This window comes from Schistosoma haematobium, chromosome 5, assembly GCF_000699445.3.
Source record: "Schistosoma haematobium chromosome 5, whole genome shotgun sequence".
NCBI lineage: Eukaryota > Metazoa > Platyhelminthes > Trematoda > Strigeidida > Schistosomatidae > Schistosoma > Schistosoma haematobium.
Genome location: NC_067200.1, coordinates 19,841,286 through 19,867,372, shown reverse-complemented (window position 1 = coordinate 19,867,372; position 26,087 = coordinate 19,841,286). Strand labels below are relative to the sequence as shown.

Below are 26,087 nucleotides of genomic sequence, written 5' to 3'. Positions count from 1 at the left end.
ACAGATGGATTTATTTTTTTAGGCAGTTACATCAATACCAATAGAATCGTGTTTTTATTATTAATTTCTCTAAAATTTCTTTCACTCAACTGAGCATTCTTTTTAGTCGACACACTTAGTATTAACTTTGGTTGACCTGAAATTTGTCTGATTCAAGTTGATACTCATGTTGATCTGAACTGCATATTGATTGTGAATATCTTTTTTCTCACAACTTTACACAGTATTTTTATCCTCCACGGTTTTTATTGAACAAAATTATCATTGAATATTACATAATTGAAAATAAAGCGAGACTATGATTTATGGACGAACCAATCAGATATAAGATAACAGGTCTCTGATTTCGGCGCGAAATTCACTCATCCGTTTGGTTAAATAGAGTTTTGGCATTTCAGTTGATGTCAGTTCGTGATGAAAACTCTAATTCTAATTCCTACCTCCTAACCAGTAACTGTAACTTCTAATTCTAATTCCTTATACTGGTGTATAGACCTCATTTGGTCCTAGTTATTAAGTGTACATTCTCGAGGTGAATTTAGTGTCGTTCGAAGGTCGTCCATAAATTACAGTCTCATCAGCTTTCTGTAAAACTTTTTAAATAGTTATGATGATTAGCGATCACACATGACACTATACAATCTCAATTAAGATTATATCGTCTATGTTTGATGATATAGATTACACTGGTTTCTTTAAAATAATGAAAGAAACATTAATTGTACAACACGTTATTTTAAAGATTTAATCTACTTAGGTCGTCATTTGTGTACTCTAATGTTTCCTATGAGTTATCAAGAAAATTAAATTGATAAGAAATCAATGTGAGTGCCACATTCTTATTGTCTTTTGTAGACAGTGAATTCAGAACTTGTTTTGAAAATGATGTTGGGTTGGTAAAAGGGCTACTAGACCAGCTAATGACTCAAGATATCTCTATAGTTGTAGTGGTATTGCTTCCTAACCACATGAGCGCATAATTACTGAGATTTACATTCAACATGTAACGCTGGGAGAAGGCCAACAATGGTGAACACGACAACAGATGGTCGAAACGACATTACTCGGTCGTGCAGCTATGGTCATTTTATGTAGCCTCTATATTTTGTATTCAATTTATAACTATCTTCACGACTCTATTGTTCAGAAATGCTAAACGTCATATTGCTAAATAAAATTGTTGTAATATTACCTTTAAAATCTGTTTCAAGCGACTCTACACTATAGACCGGACATAAACTGAAGGGGTCATAAGTTTTTGTCCGTAAAGTCTTCTTGTGGACCGTACAAAAATACGAGACGCAGAAAATGATCTCAAATCATGGCTATACGCTTACGAGTACTGCATACAAGTAGCTGACCCCTGCTTAAAAATAGATAATTAGCTGTTGGAGAAAGTTCAAAGAGCAGTAACTAAGTTCCTATCTGATGTCTCACTGGTCAAACTAAATCTGTTTGCTTTGTCATATAGAAGAACCAGAGGTGACTTGACCACAATTTTTAAATTAATTAGTAATATATCCTCACTCTTCTTGTCTTTCGAAACGAAAAATCTACAAGAACACTTCTTAAATGTTCACAAGCCTAGAATAAATTACTTGTCAGCTGACTATCAATATTCCCATTGAATCATCAACGAATGAAATTCACTAACTCAACATATGACTGGAGCTCCATTTGCCATCTCTTTCAAAGGAAATTTGAATAAAGTGAGAGACTGTCATTTTCAGGACTAAAAAATGCCACCTAGCCCCACACCCTTTCCAAACTGGAACTGAAATGCTAAAAGTAGCTCAGGTATTGATCAGCCAATTATCTGTGCCTGTTATTTAGGTTGTATGTTACTGCACACCAAACGTCACGAAGAAATAAAATAATATTGTCTTTCATTTTTGGTTACGATAATTACTAAATTTACATGTGTGGGGGATCTCAGCAATTAACTTATTCAAGATATGAATACGCACAGCTATTAATTATATACCAAAAACTATTAACAATGCGAAACGAAGTGTCAGTCTATGAGTAAAGCGAAACGGTAACCAAATTTACTTACAAAACGGTACATCATATAACAAAATGATAACAGCTGTTATGAAATGAATGAAACTTGTAGGCTTCTTCTGAGATAATAACCACAAATGAGGTCAATTGAACAACGAAGGTTCGTCTACATGTGGTGACATCAACAAGAAAGACAAATACGATAGAATCATTTAATAATTATCTGGGTCAAAACTCCAACACAGTGTAGATTGGCCTAAAGGTATGTTATAACACCATTATAACCTTCAAACACAGGGCTTGGCCAATAAATTAGAAGAATAGACAGCGGAAATAACGCTTATTTGAATAACAAGTAAGCAGTTAATAAAAAGGAAATAAAGGTGAATAAAAGGGACATAAAGCGGACGATCGAGTACATAAAGGGATAAAGCCGATTTTTTCCTACTTACATCGCGTTTTGTGGGAAGTTTGTAGACGAATATATGTAAGGTGCCTCCTTTGAATATGCCGCTGACCGTGCTTACATTTTCACAAATCTCTCTAAATTAACATCTTGTTTGACAAAAAAGAGGGATATTATCACATATATATGTCTCCTCGCGCGCTTTTCGAACGGGAAGTTTAGTCCTAACGTGATTTGCATTTATCAAACTTTTGCTGTGTTCTTACGCAACAAAAGTACCATTTCAGTTCTAAAGAATCTACCCTGAGCTATACGTTCGGTAGATTACTTTTTTTTTGAGTTTCACTATATTTAATAGTTACCTGTGGTTTTGCCTCAGCTTACTATTCGGTTTTTTTTTGTTTTTCACGTATAGACTAGTTTCAGTTTTATATCACTCGTTTTGTCCATTTTTGTCCGTTTTCAGTGTGCTTTTTAGTGTTTTTTTTAAAGGTCTTAGGCTCTTGCAAGCATCTATAACATAATTTGCTTCAACACCGTCATGAAAAACTCATGCAAACGTCCGGGATGCCGTTTTGCTGTCACAACTGGCATGCAGTGCGACAACTGCAAAAGTTGGTTCCACGAAGCATGCACAGATCTGACAGCAACTACTTACAACAGACTCAGCAAGTCAGAGCAAAAGTGGGTGTGTGTCACGTGCAACACCGACTCCGTAGTCTTGCTGAGTAACATCATTGTCCTACTGACAGGTCTTCGGAACAAGTTGTCAGTTAACTTGGAAAACGATAGCAAAAAAACTGATATACAAACAAGAGCGTGCAACGGACTCAAAAACAGGGATGTCGATAGGTATTCCATCGACGGCGCATCCATCAACACTAACGACGACGTGTCGAGGCTCAGTACCATCATTACGTCGACGGTACTGAACTCCCTAGGCAAACTCGGGTCTCCCAGCTCAGGGTCCCCAAACACAACAGTTGTTCCCAAAAACCCTGCAGGTGATTCGACCCATGTTAAGAGAGCCCATAAGAACCAGGCATCACTGCCTAAGCCGAGCAACCCAAGTGTTGGTGCACGGAAAATAACTGGTGATTTAGTCGCACAGTCTACCCCCAAGACTGTTCGTCCGGCCAATAAAGAGCCCATGATTCAAAAACGCACACTGACCTCCAAACAACAAGTTACTAAACCTGAACCCATCGTGAAACCTGGTAAATTAACAACAGCTCGTGACGATTCTCTCATTATCATGAACCTCGTTGACAACCCTGATCTTCCTCTCAGTCTGCAGGACAAAAACGACAGGATGCTCTGGGGTGAATTGAACAAGAAGCTTGAACTTCCTAGAATAGAGCCTTTGACGGTCACCCGGCTCACTCGAGGAAAGGATTCTAAGCATCTAAATCACCCGAGGCTTCTCCGAGTAACACTTAAGGATGCTACCGACGTAGAGGACGTCTTGCTAGCAAGCCACTTGCTGAAATCAGATGGTAACGTAAGAATACTGCCCGACATACCGTACTCTGAGCGCAGTATCATACGAAACGTCCCTAAAGAATCTCGCGAGAAGTTTTTCCGCGGAAGAAACATAATTGTCCAAGGTATACCGGAAAATGCTGACCCCACCCAACCAAATTCTGACATCAGGGAATGGAAATTCATCAAACAGTCCTTGAGGCTCAAACACATACTGACTCAGCATGTGATGAGACTAGCCAAGAAGGACGGTGATCTTAGACCCCGTCTAATGAAGATAACCTTCCCATCTTCCCACATGGCGGCTGCAGTTCTGGAAGCATTTCGTGCTAATAGACGTCGATTGCCACCTGGAATCCACATGCACCTGGATAGGCCATACGAAGTTAGGACCAAGAACAAAGGCAAGTTGGAGCTGACCATTCCACTTGTGGACTGTCTAAACGATAAAAAAACGTGTAAAGGACAGGGCCTACCACCTCGGCAAACCTCACATAGGTGGGCTACCTGTCCATTCACACAAGGTTCATACAGAAAAACAGGACGAAGCTCACGCGTTCCAAATTGAAAGCATAAACTGCTTATATATGAACGCCGCGAGTCTACCAAACAAACTGGATGAATTACGTGAATTTAGCAACGCTAATAAGGCCCATCTGATAGGAATATCTGAAACCTGGATATCTTCTCAGTTCTCGGACCAAGAGTTAGCATTACCTGGGATGACTTTGTTCCGCAACGACAGAAAAACAGGAATTGGGGGCGGAGTAGCCATATACATAAGCTCTTGCTTGGAGGTGCACCAGGTTCACAACCTCGAGTTTAACAATCTTGAGGAATCCATATGGTGCTCTGTAAGACTGTCTAGTACTTCCAGGTGTCTAGTCGGAGTCACTTACAGGAAGCCAACTGCCGACACCGAGTACGATAGTCGTATGCTGGAAGGACTATCCCGCTCTATCCGTCTAGGTTTCACACACATACTGATTCTAGGGGACTTTAATCTCCCTAGAGTCAACTTCGCGGAACATACGTACACTGGAGGCGACAACTCAATTGAAGCTCGGTTCTACAACCTCATCGATAACTTGGGCTTATATGAAAATGTGAGGTCGGCAACTCGTTGGAGAAACAGTCAGACACCATCGCGCTTAGACTGTGTATTCACTAACGAAGAATTCCTAGTCGACAACCTCTCAATCCTGGCTCCTCTGGGAAAAAGCGATCATGCCGTCATAGCCTTCAGTTTTGTCATCAAAACTAAGCTAAGGTATCCCAACAATAATCTGGGTTGGAATTTTAAACGGCTGAACGTGCCAGCTCTACATGACTATCTACAACAGGTCGTTTGGGATGTTCACCCTCAAATCGATGTGGATGGTCATTGGGACTTTTTACTGCACACGCTCTTATGTGCTACAGACCATTCAGTTCCTCAAACGGTTCCCAAGAGCTTCAAGCCACCTACAGTAATCAAGAGCCGTACCCTTCGCCTCCTAAGCCGCAAACGGCACTGTTGGGCGGAATACAAACGAACTAATAACGATGGAGCGTATAGGCAATACAAACATATCAGGAACACATGCACGAAGGCTATAAAAGAAGACAGGCTTCAGTACCAAACAAAGCTTATGGACAATTTCGCCTCTAACCCTAGAAGCTTATTCCGTTATGCAGCCTCTCTTCGTCAAGCCAAAACAGGAGTTTCTCAACTGCTAGGTCTTAACGGCCCGACCAACAACGATGGCGACGCCGCTAACCTTCTGGCGGCCCATTACTCTCAAACATTTCAACCGGCTGACATCAACTTTACTGACGACAGTTTCATCTGAAATTCCACAGGACTTTCTGAAGTGGACCTAAGCGCTGACTTGGTGTTCCGGAAATTGCAGCACTTAAGACTTGACACTTCTCCTGGCCCGGATATGGTTCATCCTGCCATACTGAGGGAGGCAGCCTCAATCCTGGCAACGCCGCTTAGCGTGATGTTTTCACACTCGCTTAGCCGAGGCAAATTACCGGAAAACTGGAAGTTGGCTCACATCACACCAATTTTCAAAGGTGGTCGACGCAATGAACCTTCAAGTTATCGGCCGGTGGCTCTTCTGTCATTACCTTCAAAACTCATGGAGTCCCTGATATGCGACGGTTTAAATGACTATCTACTGTCCTTAAATTTCTTCTCACCCCAACAGCATGGTTTCAGGAAGGGTTACTCCTGTATAACCAACCTTCTGACTGCGGTGGACAAATGGACAAGCATCCTCGATTGCAAGGGAAAGGTTGACGTCATTTACCTTGATTTCTCAAAAGCTTTTGATAAGGTTAACCACTTATGTCTTATCAACAAGCTCAAACGACTAGGTATCAAACCACCTCTAATCGATTGGCTTACTTCATACCTAAAAATCGACACTTTAAGGTTAGGGTTAATTTCACTTTATCTCAGGCTATGGAATGTCCTAGTGGGGTCCCCCAGGGCTCAGTACTAGGGCCTCTTCTCTTCTTGATCTACATAAATGATCTTCCTCAACAGGTGACGTCAGATTTATTACTTTTTGCCGACGACGTGAAACTTTGGAGAGAGATACGCAACCAAGACGATATACAGGCTCTTCAAGAGGATCTGACTCGACTTCATAGTTGGGCAGACGATAACGGACTTACCTTTAACACTTCTAAGTGTAAAGTAGTCCATCTGCGACATGTCGCAAACTACAGTTACAACTTAGGAAACTCCTCTCTAGTAGTATCCCAAGTCGAAAAAGATTTAGGAGTCCTGGTGCCCCATGACTTAAAGTCTTACGCTAACTGTGACAAAAATGCCTTCCGAGCAAACCTTGCACTGGTAACGTTGAGGCGCATTTTTGGTCAGTTTGACGGAAGAACTTTCCACACAATCTTCAATAGTTTCATCCGTCCCCATTTAGAGTACGGAAACATAGTACTCCCCCCTCACTCCAAAAGGATAAGGTCACTTTGGAGCGTATCCAACGGCGAGCCACGAAATCAGTTCGAGGACTCAAATCTAAGCCTTACGAAGAACGCCTCCGTTCACTAGACCTTTACCCACTAGAATATAGGCGTCTTAGAGGTGATTTACTAATGGCTTACAGTATTCTTAACACTTCTGGACATCCTCTTAAACACCTACTTAAGCTTAGTTCGAATAATAACCTAAGGGGTAACACCCAGAAACTGGAAACACAACATAGCAAGACGGAATGTAGACACAACTTCTACTCCTTAAGAGTTGTCAAAAGCTGGAATTCGCTGCCGGCCGAGCTAGTCCAAGCGACTTCTCAGGAGTCCTTCAAGAGGCAACTTGACCTATTCTTAAGGACCAAGGACAGCATCACATTATGATTTACCAATTTCTTTTCCTTTTTATTGTTAACATACCTAGGTTCCTGCCTGGAGGATTTGGTGATCCCCTGCTACTAGACACGGAAGCCTGTTAAGCGAAAGCTTCTTCTATTCCGTCCACAACCATTTGAACCATTTGAACCATTTGAAATATTCAGATACTGAAACTTTCCCGAGATGCCTATGTCGTGCTCTTTATGCCTACATTTATTATCGCTAATTATCTCGTTTGTAATATATGATGAATTTACTAAAAGTCAGTGAGTGTCCGTAGACGTAGAGTAATAGTGAACCTGTCAAGCGTCCTTGGTTGTTATAGACAGACAAATAACCGAAGATGGAGTGAAATGAAAACGACTTTCAGAAAAAATCTTAACTTACTTTCGCTTAATCAACTCACTGATGAAATCACGGACAATGGTAATTGACTTTGGCAGTGATTTATGTTGCATTAACAGCAGCCAGCACTGAAATTAATTGTAATGAGAATCTATCAAATGTGATAGCATCTGGAGGCCACAATAATGAAAGACGTCTGGATGATAATGGTAATTTAAGAAGTGAATTTCGTGATTTATTTCTTGTTCACAGAAGTCGGTAAACTGCGAAGAACTTATCAACATTGCACTGACTAATCTGATGTCAAATAGCTATCAGACCATCAGAGGTACTGATTGAATTCTGGATTCTTTTTGGGATCTTGTATCGGATTTATCAAGGAGTTTTAGAAGTTTCCCTCGAATTTGAACAAGTGTTCAATAGCAGCAGTGGTATTTAATAGGATCCCGGATTGAAAACCAATCTACCAAGATATATAGAACTTTGCTTGTATACTTGTGGTTTTGATACGTTGAACTTGTGTATTAGTGTAGATGGACTTCCGATCTCAAAGCGCTTTAGTCGACAATTATAGTTCATCGTTGTCCCTAGATTTAATGATGTGTTTATGATAGGTATCTATGGAGGGAATACTAAGCCAGCCGAATTAGACAAGGTATCTGCGAGCAGCATTTCTGAATTAAAATAAATGAGCGACGTGGGTCTACTTGGTATTACGTTCGGCGAATACATGGCTATTAACCTGGACGCTTTAATCTGTGATGCACTTGTTCGTTCAGATGTCAGATACACAGTCAATTACAATGGGAAAGCAGGCTGCGATATTGTGTTGTAGTAGATCAGCGCTTAGGTGGATGGATGATGTTTCAAAATGGTGAAAATGCACTAAGCACTGATGGTAGTTTTCGTAAGCAGATTCAATTCGTTCACCAAAAAGACCATTTCAGTTTTGTAGAACTTGACATGAATATGATTTGAACTTTTCTTTTAAATACGGTGCACATAGTATACTTGGGTGTGACCAAGAACCTAAACAATCTATGGTTAGATGTTTCTCGCAAGAAACCCGTAATTATGGATATAATTGAGTTAATATCAAATTCTATATCAAGTAGTCCTTCAGACTTTCAGCGTAAATGTTGAATATCAGACGTCGACTTAGAATAGAGTGTCGACTGTTCCTCCTGTATTAAGGCCCTGTAGTTCCTCAATATTGTTTACCACAACCGTCTTACCTTGGTTTGAAGCATTTAACATTGGCGACATACTTATTATCTCACTCGAGACTACATAACAGCGCAACGGAATCAGTCAGAGATCAGTTTCGGTTTGAGGACAGGAGGCCTGATGGCTTGTGTTAGTCCTGGCAATGGTGGTCTCTCAGTTGATCTAACTTTCTTTTGAAAGAGCCGACGGATGGAGCCTCAACCACGTGCTGAGGTAGTGAATTCCACTCGTTGATGATTCGATGGGAAAGTCGATAGTCAGCTGACAAGTAATTTGTTCTTGGCTTGTGAACTGTTTTGGAGTGCTATCGTAAATTCTCTGTCTTGAAAGACAAGAAAAATGGGGGCATATCAGGTGCAAATTTATCACTAAGCAGTTTGTAGACTGTAATCAAGTCGCCTCTAGTTCTGCGATATGACAACGGGTGAAGGTTCAGCTTGGCCAGTCGAGCTTCACACGGAAGCTTCGCTATTCCGGAAATCAGCTCTCTGAACCTTTTCCAGAAGCTCACTGTCTTTTTTAAGCAGGGGCTGGCCGCTTGTATGCAGAACTCAAGTTTAGGACGTACGAACACTGTATACAAAGTCAAAAACGTCTTAGCGTCGACATGACTAAAAGCCCTACGTATTGACCATAAGGTTCTAAAACCTTTGGCGGCTATTGCACGGCAGTGTGCAGTAGTCTTTAAGTCTTGACTAACGATGACTCCTAAGTCATTATATGTCTGGACGACAGGTAGCTCAGTGTTATTCATCGTGTATGTATCTGTACCTCGATGACCGACATGCATCACAACACACTTGGAAGTATTTATCGGCAACTACCAGGTTTGAGACCATTCAGATAATTTCTTCATTTTGGAGTTCTAAGCTATCACCCTCACATCGTACCGTTCTCCATATCTTGACATCGTCAGCATATAGCAAGACCGATGATGATAGGAGACGAGGAAGGTCATTTACATACAAGAGGAATAGCACTGGCCCCAAAACTGTATCCTGGGGCACTCCACTAAGCACAGTTTCCCAGCTAGATAACTTTGAGTTCACCCTTACTCTTTGTTGACGCCCAATTAAGAAGTCTTTTATCCACATCAATAAATTGCCTCCAATCCCGACATTTCTTAACTTATATATCAGCCGGTTGCGCGGAACTTTGTCAAAAGCTTTACTGAAATCAATGAAGGCGACGTCTACAGGTAGCTTTTGGTCCTTAAGAGCGCACCAGCTTTCACGAGCCACTAATAAGCTAATGAGACAAGAATAACCTATTCTGAAGCCGTGCTGCTTCTCCGAAAGGATCCGGTTTTTATCGAGATACTTAAACAGCTCCTTCCGAATAATCTTTTCTAAGGTTGCAACAACCACACTAGTTAGGCTAACGGATCGGTAATTCTCAGGTTTGTATTTCGTACCTGTTTTGAAGACAGGACTTACCATGGCGTTTTTCCAGTCTTTGGGTAAACGACCCTGCGTAACGGATAGGTTAAAGCATGTACTTAAAGGGCTTGCAACGAAGTTAGATAATTCCTTCAGTAGCCTAGGATGTAATTCATCGGGCGCCATGGATTTACCTATGTCTAGCTTATCTAGCAGACCAAAGACATCGGGTTCTTTAATGGTCACGCTATCCAGTGTATGTGTGGGGGGATCTGTATGCGCTGATGGGAAGGGTGCTTCTATGGTATATACATTGCTAAAGTAGTTTGAGAACACTTGAGCCTTACCAAAGTCGTCCTCCATTAGTGACGCAGAAGTACTGTTTCCCCATAGAGCAGGAATATTTCCTCTTCTCTTTGTCCTTTGGTTTATATAAGAATACAAACGTTTAGGTCATTTTATGGATTCCTTAACACGTTTTTCTTCGTACAACTTTCTAGACTGACGGAGGGTCGAGGTACAAGTATTCCGAGCTTTTCGATACTGAGATTTTGTCTTATCGGTCCCCAGTAACCTAAATCTACCCCACATTTTCCTTCTCTTACGGAGAAGGATACGGACCTCCCTACTGAACCATGGTGGGGAGTTTCTCGGCCCCCTTGGTATAGTCCAAGGGATGTGGAGTGTGGTAACTTTTAAGTATGAATTTCAAAATGCGTCTCAGGCCGTTACAATTGAGGACTCTGGGTCTATTGTCCAATCTATTAACAACGCTGAGTGCATGATGTCTGATATGTTTGCTTTCCAGACGTTGGGTCTGGACTGGACTGATGCGTGCTCGTGATTGACAGTTATATGGAAGCCGAAAGTCAAAACTGCGTGATCACTTTTACCTAGGGGTGGCATATGATGGAGGTTTGCAACATCATCCTCATAGTGAGTCAGTACCAGATCTGGTAAGAATGATTCAGTGTCCGGGTCGTACCTATTCGCTTCTTTCACATGTTGCACTAAAGCACATGTGATAACCGCATCAACTAGTTCCTGCTCGAAGGAATTTTCTGACGATTCAGTTCGCAGATTTTCCCAGTCTATCATATGTGCATTAAAGTCCCCTAGGATTAGACATCGACCACTTTGTGACCAAGTATTGAGACTGCTCAGCAGGACTTCATTTACCTCACGGCTTGGACTGCGATAGACCAAACCAATCAGCACTTCTTTTCCTTTGCATTTCAAGCGGAGACTAACTAAATCACACGTCCCACTCTCATGGCATACACTGTCGACAATGGCAAATGGGGTAGCATTCCTAATTAACAGAGCTACTCCCCCTCCGTTACGCTTTTGTATTCTGTCGGCCCTTACTAACGTTAAACCGTGGAGGTCAAGTTCCATAGCCTGTGTCAGCCAGGTTTCTGTGACTGCGATTATGTCTGGCTTTGTAGAGTCAATCTGTACACCTAGTTCCGATCGCTTATTAAGTAAGCTTCGGGCATTAGTGTAACAGATCCGAAGCCTGTTCAAGTGGCTTCGTGCTTCACCCAGAGCGGCTTCGGCATCATCCCCTGTCGAAGCCTCACCACCCGAAAATTTACAATTTTCAGGTCCTTTTCGCCAGCGTCTAACCCATGTTGTAGTTCTTTGTCGACTTCCCGTATTTTAACACTGTCTGCCAACGGTAAGTCCTTTCGGATAAAGACTCCTGAACCCTTTAATTTGTGTCCATTCTGTAAAATTAGGTCACGTTCGTTCGAAGAGTTGAATACTACTTTAAGCAGTCTGGAATGATTTGGTTTCAAGTCCGCTAGACTCCCTAGTCTGTACACCTTTAGCAAGGTGACCCCGGTCATATTTTGAGGTATGAGTTGATTAGGCAGCTGCCTAATCAGTACAACACCATGCTCAAAACGAGCTTTAGGTTCAGAGCTCTCGCTCTCCTTGATTCTATGAAAAATAGCTGATCTGTCGCCATGATCAGCTTTCGAATTTACGACTACTTTCGCGGAGGTAGGATTACCTTTTATATCGCTACTTATTTTCTTCCTTACAACCTGTACCCACTCGTCAACGGTGCTGGGAGAAGCAACAACAGTTGCGTCAAACCTAGTGTTGGATTCTGGAGGGTTTTCGACAACCAGAGAGGTCACGTTATGTTTACCGCTTGAAACCGATCGAGCATTGCGATTGCTTCTTCAAGGCGTTTCCAGTTGGATCCCATCTGGGAGACGGGGAACAGAAGACCCTACTTTTCTTGAGCTTTCCCTTCTTTGACCGGCGTGAGCCATCTACTATTGAACTAACCTTAGGTTGCTTCATGTCGATTTGTGTGTCGACAGATCGAGTGCTGTTTGACGTGTTCCGACTACGCTCGCCAAAACATTTCTTTGCAGCATCAACCAGTGAGATGGCCTCGGTTAACAAGCTGTTTGCATCCGAGCAGCACTGTTAACAAAGCCATACACAACCCTTCTTACTGAACCGTTTGAAATCCGCAGGCGTTAAGTTCGTGCAAACTTCGTGGTACCAGCTTTTGCACTCGTCGCACTGCATGCCGCTTTCAACGGGATGACGACAACCCGGACGTTGGCAACTGCTTTTTTTTACACTGTTCGGTCATTTAAAAGGAGTCCTTTTCAAAAAGGAACGAGATGCGATGATACTCAGAAATCAAAAAAATAATCAAGGACCAAAAAAAGAACTGTAGATTGTTAGGACCAAAAGTACTAACAAATACAGTTGAAAAAGAGTTACTCAACAGTATCAGCGACAAAACTAATTGAGAGAACGGTAAAAACAGTACACTAGTCGAATACTTTAACTGAAATGAATTCAATTAAAGTGAAAACAGTAGTCTTGATACGTAATAAACGATCAAAACAATGAAATTTACTCAGCGAGGAAAAATACCACTGTCCTTTTTAAATAGCGTGCGGAGATGGTTAACTTAATTTTCTTAACGAATATGATTGGTGTTATGAACCTGAAAACTTAGTTTATAATGTGCATTTATTGAAGTACCTTCCTGTTTACGCTCTGCATTCCCATTTGAGTCTTATTTGAGGCAGATTAAGAGGCGAGTGCATAGAGAGTACGCTATATCCAAGCAAGCGGCTCAGCGTTATGTTGACATGTCTTTCTGTGGCAGGTTGCAAGCTAGGATATTGGCCACTAATTTACAGACGATCGTTAAGTAGGACCACAGAAAACAAGTAATTATGCTTCAGAACACTAAAACAGCTTTGTCTGAAACGGACAATATTATACTAGTGCATAGAAAGCCTGGGTTACTAATTGATATAGGGGAAAAACGGATTAATGAAACAGGCCAGTCGCTGACCGTTTCACCGGTAGTGTGTGTCTTAGAACAGACAAAAGATTATGTTTAACAAAGCATACAAACAAATAATAGATATTGAATACAAGTGTGATCACATATGGAGCGTACCAAATAAAGAGAAAAATTGGTCTTTATTTTGTTGTTACAAAAATCATTGAATATACATGTCATTACAACCAATAAACACTTCCGTTTCTGGCTACTGGTTTGACTGAATTCAGAGTCTTTGATTATGATGGTGTTAAAAACAACAACGCTTTCAAGCTCTGAATATACATGAAGTCGTCAGCTTCAAAATCGGATACTCATGGGACTAACAATCTTAGGTACTTATTGAAAGTACCATTGAAAGTTTCCTTTCTTTTTAGTTGTTCCATGTACTTTCTAACCATCATCCACCGATTCGTGTTATCTTATCATCCCATGTTGGTTTTTGTCCAGTGCAGAATGACCTTCATTACTCATTTGATTCCACAGTCTTTTTGGGGATATGAATATCTATCTAGCTCACCAAGTCACACAATAATATCCGATAGTGTCTCTGTGAAATTCAAGGTGATGAAAGAAAAATTTAAGATTATTTAAGAAAGAATACCAGATATTATTACGAAAATTCGAATAGGAATCTGTATATGTTCACACAAATTTACTATTGGACATTGGACCTAGCGCGAAACATTCAAATTTGCTTCTAGGTGCCGCGCACGCTTCTCAATTTTGGGTTCTAGTATGGATCCATCGTTCATAAATGAATTAACTAACTGTTTACAACATACTGTTTCACCAGAAAGAGAAACCAGAAGGTCGGCAGAGGCATATCTTAAAGCTGTGGAACTACGCCCGTCGTATTGCTTATGCTTGCTCCATATTCTTCAGGATCCGAATGTCCCTTCCCCAACACGAATAGCTGCAGCTATCACTTTGAAAAACTTCATCAAGAATCACTGGCAAGTTGTAAGTACCATATGCTCTTGTGATTACCCATGGGTTGTCTTTGTTACTACATAGTCGTTCAAGTACGAAAGTCTGCTACCTAAGTGTTTCACTTCCTCTTTCAATGGGCTCATATTGGTCCTAGCTTTTCCCCTACTTTGTGGTATAGTTAAACTATTGTGGTGCGGAGCTATCATTGTCGTCCATTCACACGCGTATGGATGATAAGTCTTTTAGTTTTCACTCTCATACTTCGTATCATCCTAATTTTTTCTTACATTAAACTGTACCACTTAAGCTGAACCGTTGATTTTATCTGAGTTTTGTATAACTGACTTACGCTTTGTCTTATGGATGGTATTTTGTAAGTTACATATTCTTACTATCACCTCCGATCACGACGGTTATTATAATGAGTAAATAAATAATGGATTTCGTGGGTGTATACCTAGTGTTTAAGACCGTTAGTTGTTAATATATCATAACACCTATATATATATAGTTATCATATCACTAATGAAGATGTGTCGTAATTCATTTTCTAGGACTCAGATGAGACAGATCGTATACATGCATCTGATCGTGAAGGATTACGCAATCAACTTATTGGAGCTATGCTTTCTGTAGCAGGGAATATCCAATCACAACTTTCCGAAGCCATAAGTACAATTTGGCGAGAGGACTTCCCAGGAAAATGGCCGAATTTGATACCTGAATTAGTGCAAAGAATGGCACAACTTGGCGCAGATTTAAATATGGTCCATGGAGTTCTTTATACAGCTCATACATTGTTTAAAAGGTATCTATGGTTTTTATATTTTATTTCGAATAGGACTCTAATCTGTTAACTTAAATGTCTTTATCATTGTTTACCGTTCGGTTTTTGGCGATCAAAACGACCATTCGTACTGGTTTTGTCACAAACTTTTCCCTACCAAACATTTTGTCTTTTGGTCTAGTCTCGTGAAAGAAGTATATTTTTATTACCACACCAAACTACATCACATTGTAGTCTTTATGTACTGAGATTATTATTTTTCAAATTATCATGCTATCAGTGAAATTTCCACATTTCATGTACTATGTATGAAAGCTAATATAATTCACAGTATCAGACAACTAAACCCGAATTCCTCATTTATTATGAATCAAGTCTACAAGGCTTTCACTGTATCAAATGATTATAACTAGTTAAATCTAGTTTTGGAAAGTTGATTTTCACAAACCTAAATATAGAAATGGCACATAAATATCATGTATGTTTTAAGATTATCTAAACCTTCTTCCATGCTTTCGTTACATATATTGCGACGGGGTATTAATCTATCCTTTACGTTGTTTAATCCTTCCAGATATCGTCACGAATGCGCTGGTCCAGATTTGTACAGAGAAATGAAACTTGTGATTGGTCAATTCGGTGCACCACTTACGGAACTTGCTAAGGTATATTTATATCATTATTATTAATGAGAGCTTCACATACATGTTATTATGCAATTTTCTCGTATTCAAATTGATCATGTATGTATTTATCAAGATTGCTCAGGTGCCTAAACCAAAGCAGGTGGTTTTATTAGGGGCCACATCCAGAGAGTTCGACCTAAAGGTCTAAACCACAAGGCAGTAGAGCATCGTAAGGAGATGGAGTCCCATGGTAGACGGTGACCAATAATTGGTTCATACGCCATTTGTTCCTTCGGGATCCTGGAGTCCATGTGCACCACTGGTTTTGAATCAGGGTTTCCCAATTCCCCTAGGTGAAGCCTCCGTGTTCACCAACCCGGTCAAAGCGCCAAACACTCATTTTTCTTCTCAATTCCGTAAAGAACAGTGATGCCACGAGAAGTCAGTGAGTAAGACTTCCCTAGCAGTATCTGTATATGCGTGGCCATGTGAGGGCATTTGGAGAAGGTGAGCTGACTTCCCCCACCCTCGGTCGTATCAGGGCATTTGAGGGAAGCTAAAGTTCGAGTTTTCATCACGAGCTGACATCAGCTGTAATGACAAAATGCTATTGGACCATATGGATGAATGAACTTCGTGCCAAAGTACTAGACTCATCATCTTGAATCTGATTGGTCCGTCCATAAATTGTAGTCTCGCCGTTGTATGATTTTTGAATTCCCACAACAACAAGTACTATAAATAATAATCATGGTGGTGATACTTGTAGTTGATTATCACATGATCCATGATACTTTATATTAGCTAAGTGGGCAAAGCATTCCTTTTTCGGCCAATAAATCGCAGATTCGAACTCCCCCACTTCGATTTGAGCAACCCTCGAAATTGGAGTATGGCCCATTTCTCAGTACCTGGTGAATAGTTTTATCAATTAAATAAAATATGCAACACTTGAGTAAAATGAAATTCAAAGCAATGAACGTAGTTGGATTTGATTTCTGTAATGAACTAATTATCGGAAATCGTTTAAAAAGTTGTAATCTATTAATTCGATTTGTAATAATTCAGTTAATTCCGCCATTGATATTTTAAATGGTTTGATTGGTCTTAGTTGAGATGCGCGCATCCTGTGCAATGTGGTTAGCAGCGGAATACATGACGGGAGTTTCGTCCTATTTAGGACTGGCCAAGTAAATTACCTGGACCCCAGAGCTGGAAATTGTGGTTAACATCACCTCTGGGATTCAGGAAAATCCTACCGATTGGTCTCGCATCAAACAGAACGCGCGTCCTAGATTCCCTTGCTAGCCACCTTAATCTATGCTATGTAAATTCTTAGTCTATAATAACTTATGTTAACTCAGGTTAGATAAATACAAATGACGAATCTATATTTTAGTTGTTAGTCAATGTGATCATTTAGTATTTAATACTATTACACACATGATTTATAAGACGGACTCGAATAACTCAGCCAGTATTTATGTATTAAGTCATTTTTACTATCGTGGAAACTATGTATAAAAAGTCACGACCTTCAGCACATATCCTTCTTACATTCATGCCCTTATAATTCTACACTTATGCATCTCATGTGTACTTGTGTGCCTGTATACCTATTTTTTCATCCAATGCCTGTTTCCTTGCCTCATTATACATAATCTATTCTAATTTATATTTACGCATGTAATATTTAGTATTTTGAGTAGACACGTATGCTTTCCGTGCTTCTTATTTCTTCTGCTGTTGAAATCAATGCATGAAATGTAAACATCCGAGACACTTGTATCCGACTTTTTTATATCCCTGATGTCAGTAACTGGATTTGTCAACAGTATATACTAAGTAAGTAGGGTCTATTTTTCGTCTACATCGCTAACGGTCGTATTATAGTCAGAGATAGATGGTGGCTAGCAGTGGAATTCAGGACTCCCACTTCGTCCCATTTGGGACTCGTCAGTTGAGTATACCTGCATCCCAGAGTTAGTATCCACCCCGGGTCTCGAGGCTAGTATCATTCACTTCAAACGCTAACGCGTTATCCACCTAACCACTTAAACGTTAATCAGAAGATCAAAACAATGAATACAAATGAATTTAGTCGTATTGTTTGAGAAAATGTAGAAGTTATTTCCGCAGTTACTCCAAACTTCTCTTGCATATAAATGTTGTTAATTAATTCTAATTTTTTAATTTCTTTAACTACAATATGCATACAGAATCTCCTTGCCTTGGTTATTGGAGCGAATCGGATCTCAGATGCCTCACGTTTAACTACAGTTCTTCAATGTTTACTACTAGTCTGTAAAATATTTCTCAGTCTTAATTGTCAAGTAAGTGACAATCTTTTATCGGTCGATTATTTACAGCTTTCCTCACTCACCCATACTTTTGGCTTGCTTATGTATAATTATTAATTTCCATCTTACTGTGTGGCGCGGTCTTTTATTTCCGTATATAAACCATTTCTGTTTGAAATGTAAATATCGTAGAGTCTGGTTACTACTTCTCTCGAGTAAATAGTAGACGTAAAATAAACCAAATTAAGGTTAGCATTTTGATTGGTAACTTGGTATATGACAATAGTCTGCAGTTCCAAGACATAATAGGCACGTTATAAGGTTCCATACCCTGTTACGTTCGACGATAATACGAAAGCGTATAACCAGTCACGCATGGTTAGCAAAAAACTTGATATCAATCCACATCAGTCTCACACTTTGCATTAACGTACCAAGAGATAAATTTGAAAAAAGGAAAGACAATGAAGTCTAAATAATATTTTTATCATGAGGTTATCCTTGTTGTACTTTTCCCAACCTACTGGTACACCAGCCACCATCGCGTGTCCTAGTGGATTGTAGTTAAATGTGTTTAAACCACCTAAATTGATGAACATCTACTTGGCTTGATCAATAGATTTGAGATTTCTATCGGAAATCCTACTCATAATCTTATCTAATGTCTTCATACATCAGTATACTTTGAGGATATCTGTGGTCTAATACCTATCCATATCCCAAAACCTTCATAAGCCATGAATAAATGAAAAGTGGACAGAGGTTTCAATCTATCATCGTTTATTCCCAATGTGTGAAAGTTAATTTATGTAATCGTAATAAGTTTGACTATCACATCTTATGTGTTTCTGTCTAGTCCCCATTTATATTCTCTCTCTTACAATCTTCTTATTTTTAACATTTTTCAGGATTTGCCAGAATTTTTCGAAGATAATATGCAAGATTGGATGACATTTTTTCGTAGTTTATTACAATTAAATGCATCAACTTTAGATTTAACCAATGGAACAAATGAAAATAATAATGCTACAGTTTTAATTGAACAAATTAAATCACAAATTTGTGATAATGCCAGTTTATATGCATCAAAATATGAACCAGAATTTGCTTCATATCTTCCTGGTTTTGTTACTGATGTATGGGAAATGTTATTAGGTACTAGTGCTCAAACAAAATATGACTTGGTAAGTATTATTGTTTTTATTTTATTTTGTAATATACTAATGAGGTTACAATGCTGCATGGATCATTAGTGATTAAAGCACTTGTTCTCTACTCTCCAAGATCATTTATCAATTACTTATTAATGGTTTGTTGAGTAGTATAACTGCCTTTTGGGGAATATTACAAAATTCTCTTTCAAACGATCAGTAATCTTATCTTCTTTGGACGTAAATTCGTTTAACAATTATGGTATTGTGTTACACTATACTTTGTTAGGATCCTAATAGTTTTACCAACCTCTTATTCACCATAGAATAGGTATTTCATTGTTATGTTATTACCAATTTGATTGCAGCGGGATCAATCGATGTTACAAGATCGAGTCGAAAACATTGTGTGACAGTTAGTTGGTCATTAAAAATTACTTATCACAAAATTTCTCAATTTCTGGATTCATCAGGTCTTTTGATGAGTGTTTGCCTCACCTAAAGCATATCTTGTAAAATGAATTAGTTGAATGTATCGACCATTTCACTTATCTTGTGAGTATCATCAGTCCTGAAGGTCTACTGTCTAAAAAAATCTTGGCACAGATTTGCAAAGCTCGATTGGCTTTTGCCAACTTGCGTCACTTGTGACGTAGCCGAGATATCTGTCTGCAAACCAAAGGACAAGTTTACTGCGTAGCAGTTCATTCCGTCCTGCCTTATGGATGTGAAACAGGGTCATCAATGATGGGAAATGTTCTTATGTTACTAATATTTGATTATAGGTGTTTTCGAAGCATTGCTCGTGTATTTTGGGACCACGGAGTGAGCAGTGCCTTGATTAAGAATAGGATACTAGGTAAATATGGCAAATCGGTTAATGAGGTAGTAAATCTTGGTCAAAGGGGGTCAGTCATCTACAACGTAGGATCAGGCACATATATGCATCGGTCCAAGTTACCATACCTCATTAGCATAACAAAATGAACACCGAATTCATAGAGGTAGTTACTTCAATGGTGGTAATATATAACATGGTTCAAGTCTATTCGGAATGGTGCAGATGCATTCATTGTTTGTCTTCCCCCAAGTTCTGAGCTTCAGAATCCCTCATAACTTTTCATATTTTTTATTCCACTAATTTATCTTTTCTTGAATATGCGATGCCTAGTCCATTCTGTCACTACTGACACTGGTAATACATCTACTGTGTAATTCCTCCTAACAATTTCATCCTGCGTAATGGGGTATAACAACTTGAACCGATGTAAATACACACCAGATTCTACATTGCAACTAACTGACTTATATGCATACATATAATTATGAGTGAAACAGTGATCTAGTCGATTGAATCACTTAACTTCCAACCAATAAAATCCCAGATTTTTAATCCAACAATTTCCAGTTATGCTGCTGGATAGTGTTAGTAAAAATAACTGGCCTTTGCACACAATATGAGGTCTACTTCAAAGCTGAATCTTTAAACCTATATAAAATTTCGTTAAATATTTATGCTTCTTTTTTTCCATCTCTTCTTAAACTTATAATTTAGCTTATTGGAAATGCAATTGGATTTTTAAGCTGTGTCATATCTCGTCCACAGCATAGATATTTATTTGAAAATCCTGAAACATTACAAAAACTCTGTGAAAAAGTTATTCTTCCTAATATGCATTTTAGAGGTAAGTAATAGTTTGTTTATTTATTGGATCAATTCCTAATAGGATTTTATCCATCTCATTTGTATTGTCGCCTGTATCAGTAATACCAAAATAAGAATGTATCTTCCTTCTAATGCCCTGGTACGGCCGAGAGTGGGGAAAGTCTGCTTACCCTCTCGAAATGCTCTCACATGGCCACGCGTATCCAGATACTGCTAGGGAAGTCCTACTCGTGGCATCACTTTTCTTTACGGAATTGAGAGAACAAAAAGCGAGTGTCTGGCGCTTAAAGCGGGTCGGTGGACACGGACGCTCCACCTTGGGAAGTTGGAAAACCCTGATTCTATGCCAATGGTGCACATGGGCTTCAGTATCCTAAAGGAACAAATGGCGTATGAACCAATTATTGGTCACCGTCTACCATGGGACTCCATCTCCTTACGATGCTCTACTGCCTTGTGGTTTAGACCTTTAGGTCGAACTCTCTGGATGTGGCCCCTAATAAAACCACCTGCTTTGGTTTGGGCACCTGGGGAATATCACAGCCCTCACACATATCAAATGAGATTTGTGTGGCGCATATGTATCTGGTGCCCCCTTGTACCAGTATTTATGTGTTTAAATTAATTAATTAATGACTTGTATCTGAAAATCTTACATTTGTTCTCCATGCTTCAAAATGATCAAAGATGAATAAGGTCATTAAAATAAAATTGTACTAAGTAAAATTATGTTTCATTTGACTTTCTATGGTCATTTAATATGAAATATGTTCGAATTATACTAGACAAAGTGATATATTGTGTACGTGTATATATTTTACTCTTATCTGGTCATTCTGGATGTCATCAGATTTTGATAGTGGACAACAATAAATTGTGTTTGTTGGAGAAAAATAAACCGATAACTGTATGTCTATGTATTGTTATGTCAACTAAAGGGAGTCAAATGACATTCAATTGTAATAAATAACTAAGTAATTTAGCGTACGTTATTGTTTTCGACAGCCATAGTGTGAAAGGGTAAAGGGATTCGACTTTCAGTTACTACGTCACAGAACCGAACTCCATTACCCCCACTCTGGTTTCACCAGCCGAGTAGTATCACTAGCACAAAGTTGGATACCCAGAGAATGTGCTAATCTATGTCTACAATTAATTATTGAAGGATCCAAACTTCTTCAAAATCAATTGTATGTTCCCCATTTGTTCTCAATCTCTCTAAGCATTTCAAAATATGTTTTAGACATTGTTGTCCATTCCTTCATCCTGCCATTCTATGGTCTACATGTCTCTCCTGTATGTATACAACATTACAATCAATATATCTGATTTGATAGATACAATTTATTTGTTCCTCTTTTTAGTGTTACATCCTTAACTTTCTCTTAGATGGAACTAGAAATATCATCCGTTCATAAGTAAACCCTTATATCATTTTGATTTCTGCCATATATTCCCATTACTCAGAGTATTTAGTACATTTTGTAAATTGATCCATGTTCTGATTAGTCAAACATTCAAGTTATTACTAATTTGAAGATCTTCTTTGTTCAGAAGTTTTCAAAACTCTTTGATCTCTGCTAAACTTCTGAGTAATGCTTCATTTTTATTCTTATCATCTGTTCTGTTCAATATAAACGAAATAAAGAGTGTTTTTAGGTTAGATACTAACTGAAAAGTCACTGTCGTAAGTATTTAATCTACTGGAGTCATCACAAATTCTCATGAAAATACCTTGTTGTTTTTTCCTGTGAATACGTAGAATTTATTTACCTTCCTGGTTGCCAATGAATTAAGGATTATGTGAAAAGTCAAACATACATTTAGTAAAGTAAATGGTACTACATATACTTACCAGAATATCTAATGCTACCGTCATTTGTTTTGCTGTATGTGACAAACAATCTTGAGTTGTTGTGGAAGAAATTAGGACTTCAGTCAGTCCAAGCTAATCCTCTCTATCCTCCAGTCTTGTTTTACTAGTATTATAGTGTTAACTCAGCAACCAGGTTCAGACTTGTATACTTTACTTTAATCCATACTGGTGATGTGCAAAAGCTAGTGATACACTATCCGATTGTTCAAATCAAGGTAGACTGAACAGGATTCTAATGTGAGATCTATTAGTGGAAAGTTGAACCATCACTGAACTATACTGATTATACATGTTTTACTTACAATTATTATAACTAGACAGTCTAATCTATTAATTTAAAATTTAATCCATTGTATTACAATTTTATTCTTTTAAAGCATTGGACGAAGAATTATTCACTGAAAATCCTGATGAATATATTCGCTTAGATCTAGAAGGTTCTAATGCACAAACACGTCGAAGAGCAGCATGTAATCTAGTTCATGTATTATGTGAAGCGTTTGAAGGTGCTGTTGTAACAAATTTCGCTACATATATTGAACATTTATTAAATGAATATACAAATACACCAAATGGTGGAGCATGGACTTCAAAAGATGCAGCTTTACTATTGGTCACTTCAGTTGCTAGTCGTGGTAAAACAGAAAAGGTATGATTATTTGTTTTAAAAAAATGTAATTGAATGAAATAATTGATTTATTATCTTCATAAATTTCTCACTTGTTATTACTTACCAAGTACCTCTTAGCTTCATCTGTTTCACGTTTTATACATGATCAATGTTAGTGAAAATATGATCGAGTTTTTAAAGGTTAAATAAATTCCATAAACTTTTGATATTTTGTCAATGATGACTACCAAAATAATTGAATAAGTAGTATTTTAGATTATAAAATAACAATGGCTAATAAAGCTTACTTACGTCTGTTACACCCAATAGAGCATAGGCCGCCGACCAGCATTCTATAACCCACTCTGTCTTGGGCCTTCCTTCCTAGTTCTATTCAATCGTTGTTCATTCTTCTCATATCTGTCTCCATTTCTCGTTATAATGTGTTCTTTGGTCTTCAGGATTCCGCATGAGGGCTTGCCTTGTGACTCAGTTGGGTGCTTTCCTCAATGTGTGTCCTATTCAATTCCAGCGCCTCTTCCTGATTTCTTCCTCCGCTGGAATTCGGTTTGTTCTCTCCCACAGTCGGTTGTTGCTGATGGTGCCTGGCCAACGGAACCTAAGTATTTTGCAAAGACAGTTGTTAATAAACGCTTGTATGTTCTGAATGATGGCTTTCGTAGTTCTGCAGGTTTCCGCTCCATACAGTAGAACTGTCTTGACATATGTATTAAAAATTCTGACCAATGTGTTTCACTGATTGAAGCACCTCCAGGTTGTATCTCTTCATTTATGCAGTAATTTGGAAGACTTCCGGTCTCCCACATGGTACGAGCATTCCATGTACTTAAATTAATGGTTGCTCTGGTTGTTAGGAGGGGCATCAGTCTCGTGACTTCCGAATGAACTCGGCTTTCACCATGAGGCATCATAGCTCTTCGAAATGAAGACTTTCTAACTCCCAGGACAGTTTAAATGGTTTGAATTGTTTTTTGTCGAGTTAGTTTTCTACGGGACGAGGTTGCTAACCACATGCTCAAGCCTCTTCCTTTATCCAGGCTTGGGACCGACAGTATCCCCAGAGGGGCTCCAGGTGGAGTTGGCTATTAAAGCTGTAAATCTTTATTGTTAAAGCTAGTTATGGTATATCGGACACACACATGGATGCCTATCCATTATCTACCTAGTAGATAATAGTCGGATGAGAGATTTAAAAAATAACCGGCGACAACCTGATAAGTCTTGCTAATTAAACGCCATATTCAGTTCCTAAGCTATTCTCGTAACCCCCAAGCTAGAACTACACAGCGACCTGAACACGAGAGAAAATGCGCAGAATATGCGAGAAGCACTTTACTCCAAAGGTTCGTTTTAGTACAGAAAATATAGGGTTTTTATAATATTTTCGATGTCCTTGGGTTTCCCGAAAATTCTGGAACGCTACTAAACATAGTAGTAGTATAGTAACCAGTCAATCAGAAACTACATGTGACTCTTTACTTTCTTGATTTTTCTGGCTAAAACTTCATGTGAACGCTAATTGGATGAAATGCTTCTCAATGTTTCCTGAGCCTTTTTTGTCTTTTGAGAGAAGTTTTCTGCATCACCCCAACACAACCAAATAGGAAATATCACATCGATTGATAAAAATCATTTTAAGTGTTAAACTGAGTCGTATTGACAGGTTCTCAGTTATTCTGGTTACTTTTATGAGCAAAATAATACTGGTCTCTAGTTTGAAACCCGAGGTGACGTAACTCATTCGATTGTATTACTAATGTAAACTAATTTATTCCTTATCTCCGATGAAATCACTCAAGTTGTAATATTACTTCATCAGTTGTTGTTATTCTTCAAATTAGATGCCATATGTCCTTAATTTTCCATTGTTGTTATTTCTACTACTTTTCACTTTTTACACCTTGTTAATTTTTCAATCTGATTGTGATAATATGAAATATGCCTACTTTTAATGATAGGCATTGATATTATTGATGCCTTGAGGTGCTAATCGTTATCACCTTCTAAGTTCACCAATCGGAATTCCGATTATAATTCTTTTCTATTCCGAGTCTGCTATTCGATCTACATCCTAGCGTTCTTAACCTTGACCATTGATACTCTCTGACAAACACAATTAAACTTAACTTAAGTTGAAATAAGCTTCACTCTTATTGGTTCACTAATACACAGTATATTCTATCCCCAGTCTTGAGTCCGAAGTGAATACCGTAACCAAGCTCAGTACCTATCTTGAATAGTCATTGGTTTACATACATAGTACACTAGACTATATCACCTCATAAAATAGAAAATCATCGTTGTACATAAATAGGCCAAAACGGGCAGTGAAACTGGGCAAGTTGAATTAACAGTAAACTAGAAATAATATGACTTATAGGAATAGTTAACGGGTCAAACGAAAGTTTACAATCAACGGAACATAGAAACATCATAGTCCAATTATTTAATAATTATGCAACAAGAGTATATGTTATAATAATCTTAGGAGTTATCATTTTTTAGCTATTTACTTCGTTAGAACAAACACCGAATCCTTCACTGTTTACGCTGATCTCTCAGTATTACATTGGCCAAATAGTC

At 38.7% G+C, this 26,087-nt stretch overlaps 1 protein-coding gene across 2 annotated transcripts in view; it reads left to right on the top strand.

Annotated features, from left to right (window-relative positions):
• Positions 1-14,197: 14,197 nt before the first annotated feature.
• CSE1L_1 (Exportin-2) overlaps positions 14,198-26,087 on the top strand; it is a 33,232-nt gene continuing 21,342 nt past the window's right edge. For both annotated transcript variants that reach the window (XM_051217691.1, XM_051217690.1), the window contains exons 1-7: positions 14,198-14,497; positions 15,022-15,275; positions 15,829-15,919; positions 18,100-18,213; positions 19,089-19,364; positions 20,887-21,016; positions 23,251-23,522. In XM_051217691.1, coding sequence (XP_051065124.1) covers positions 14,273-14,497; positions 15,022-15,275; positions 15,829-15,919; positions 18,100-18,213; positions 19,089-19,364; positions 20,887-21,016; positions 23,251-23,522 — 1,362 coding nt within the window. In that variant the 5' untranslated portion in view covers positions 14,198-14,272. The remainder of the gene's footprint in view (positions 14,498-15,021; positions 15,276-15,828; positions 15,920-18,099; positions 18,214-19,088; positions 19,365-20,886; positions 21,017-23,250; positions 23,523-26,087) is intronic.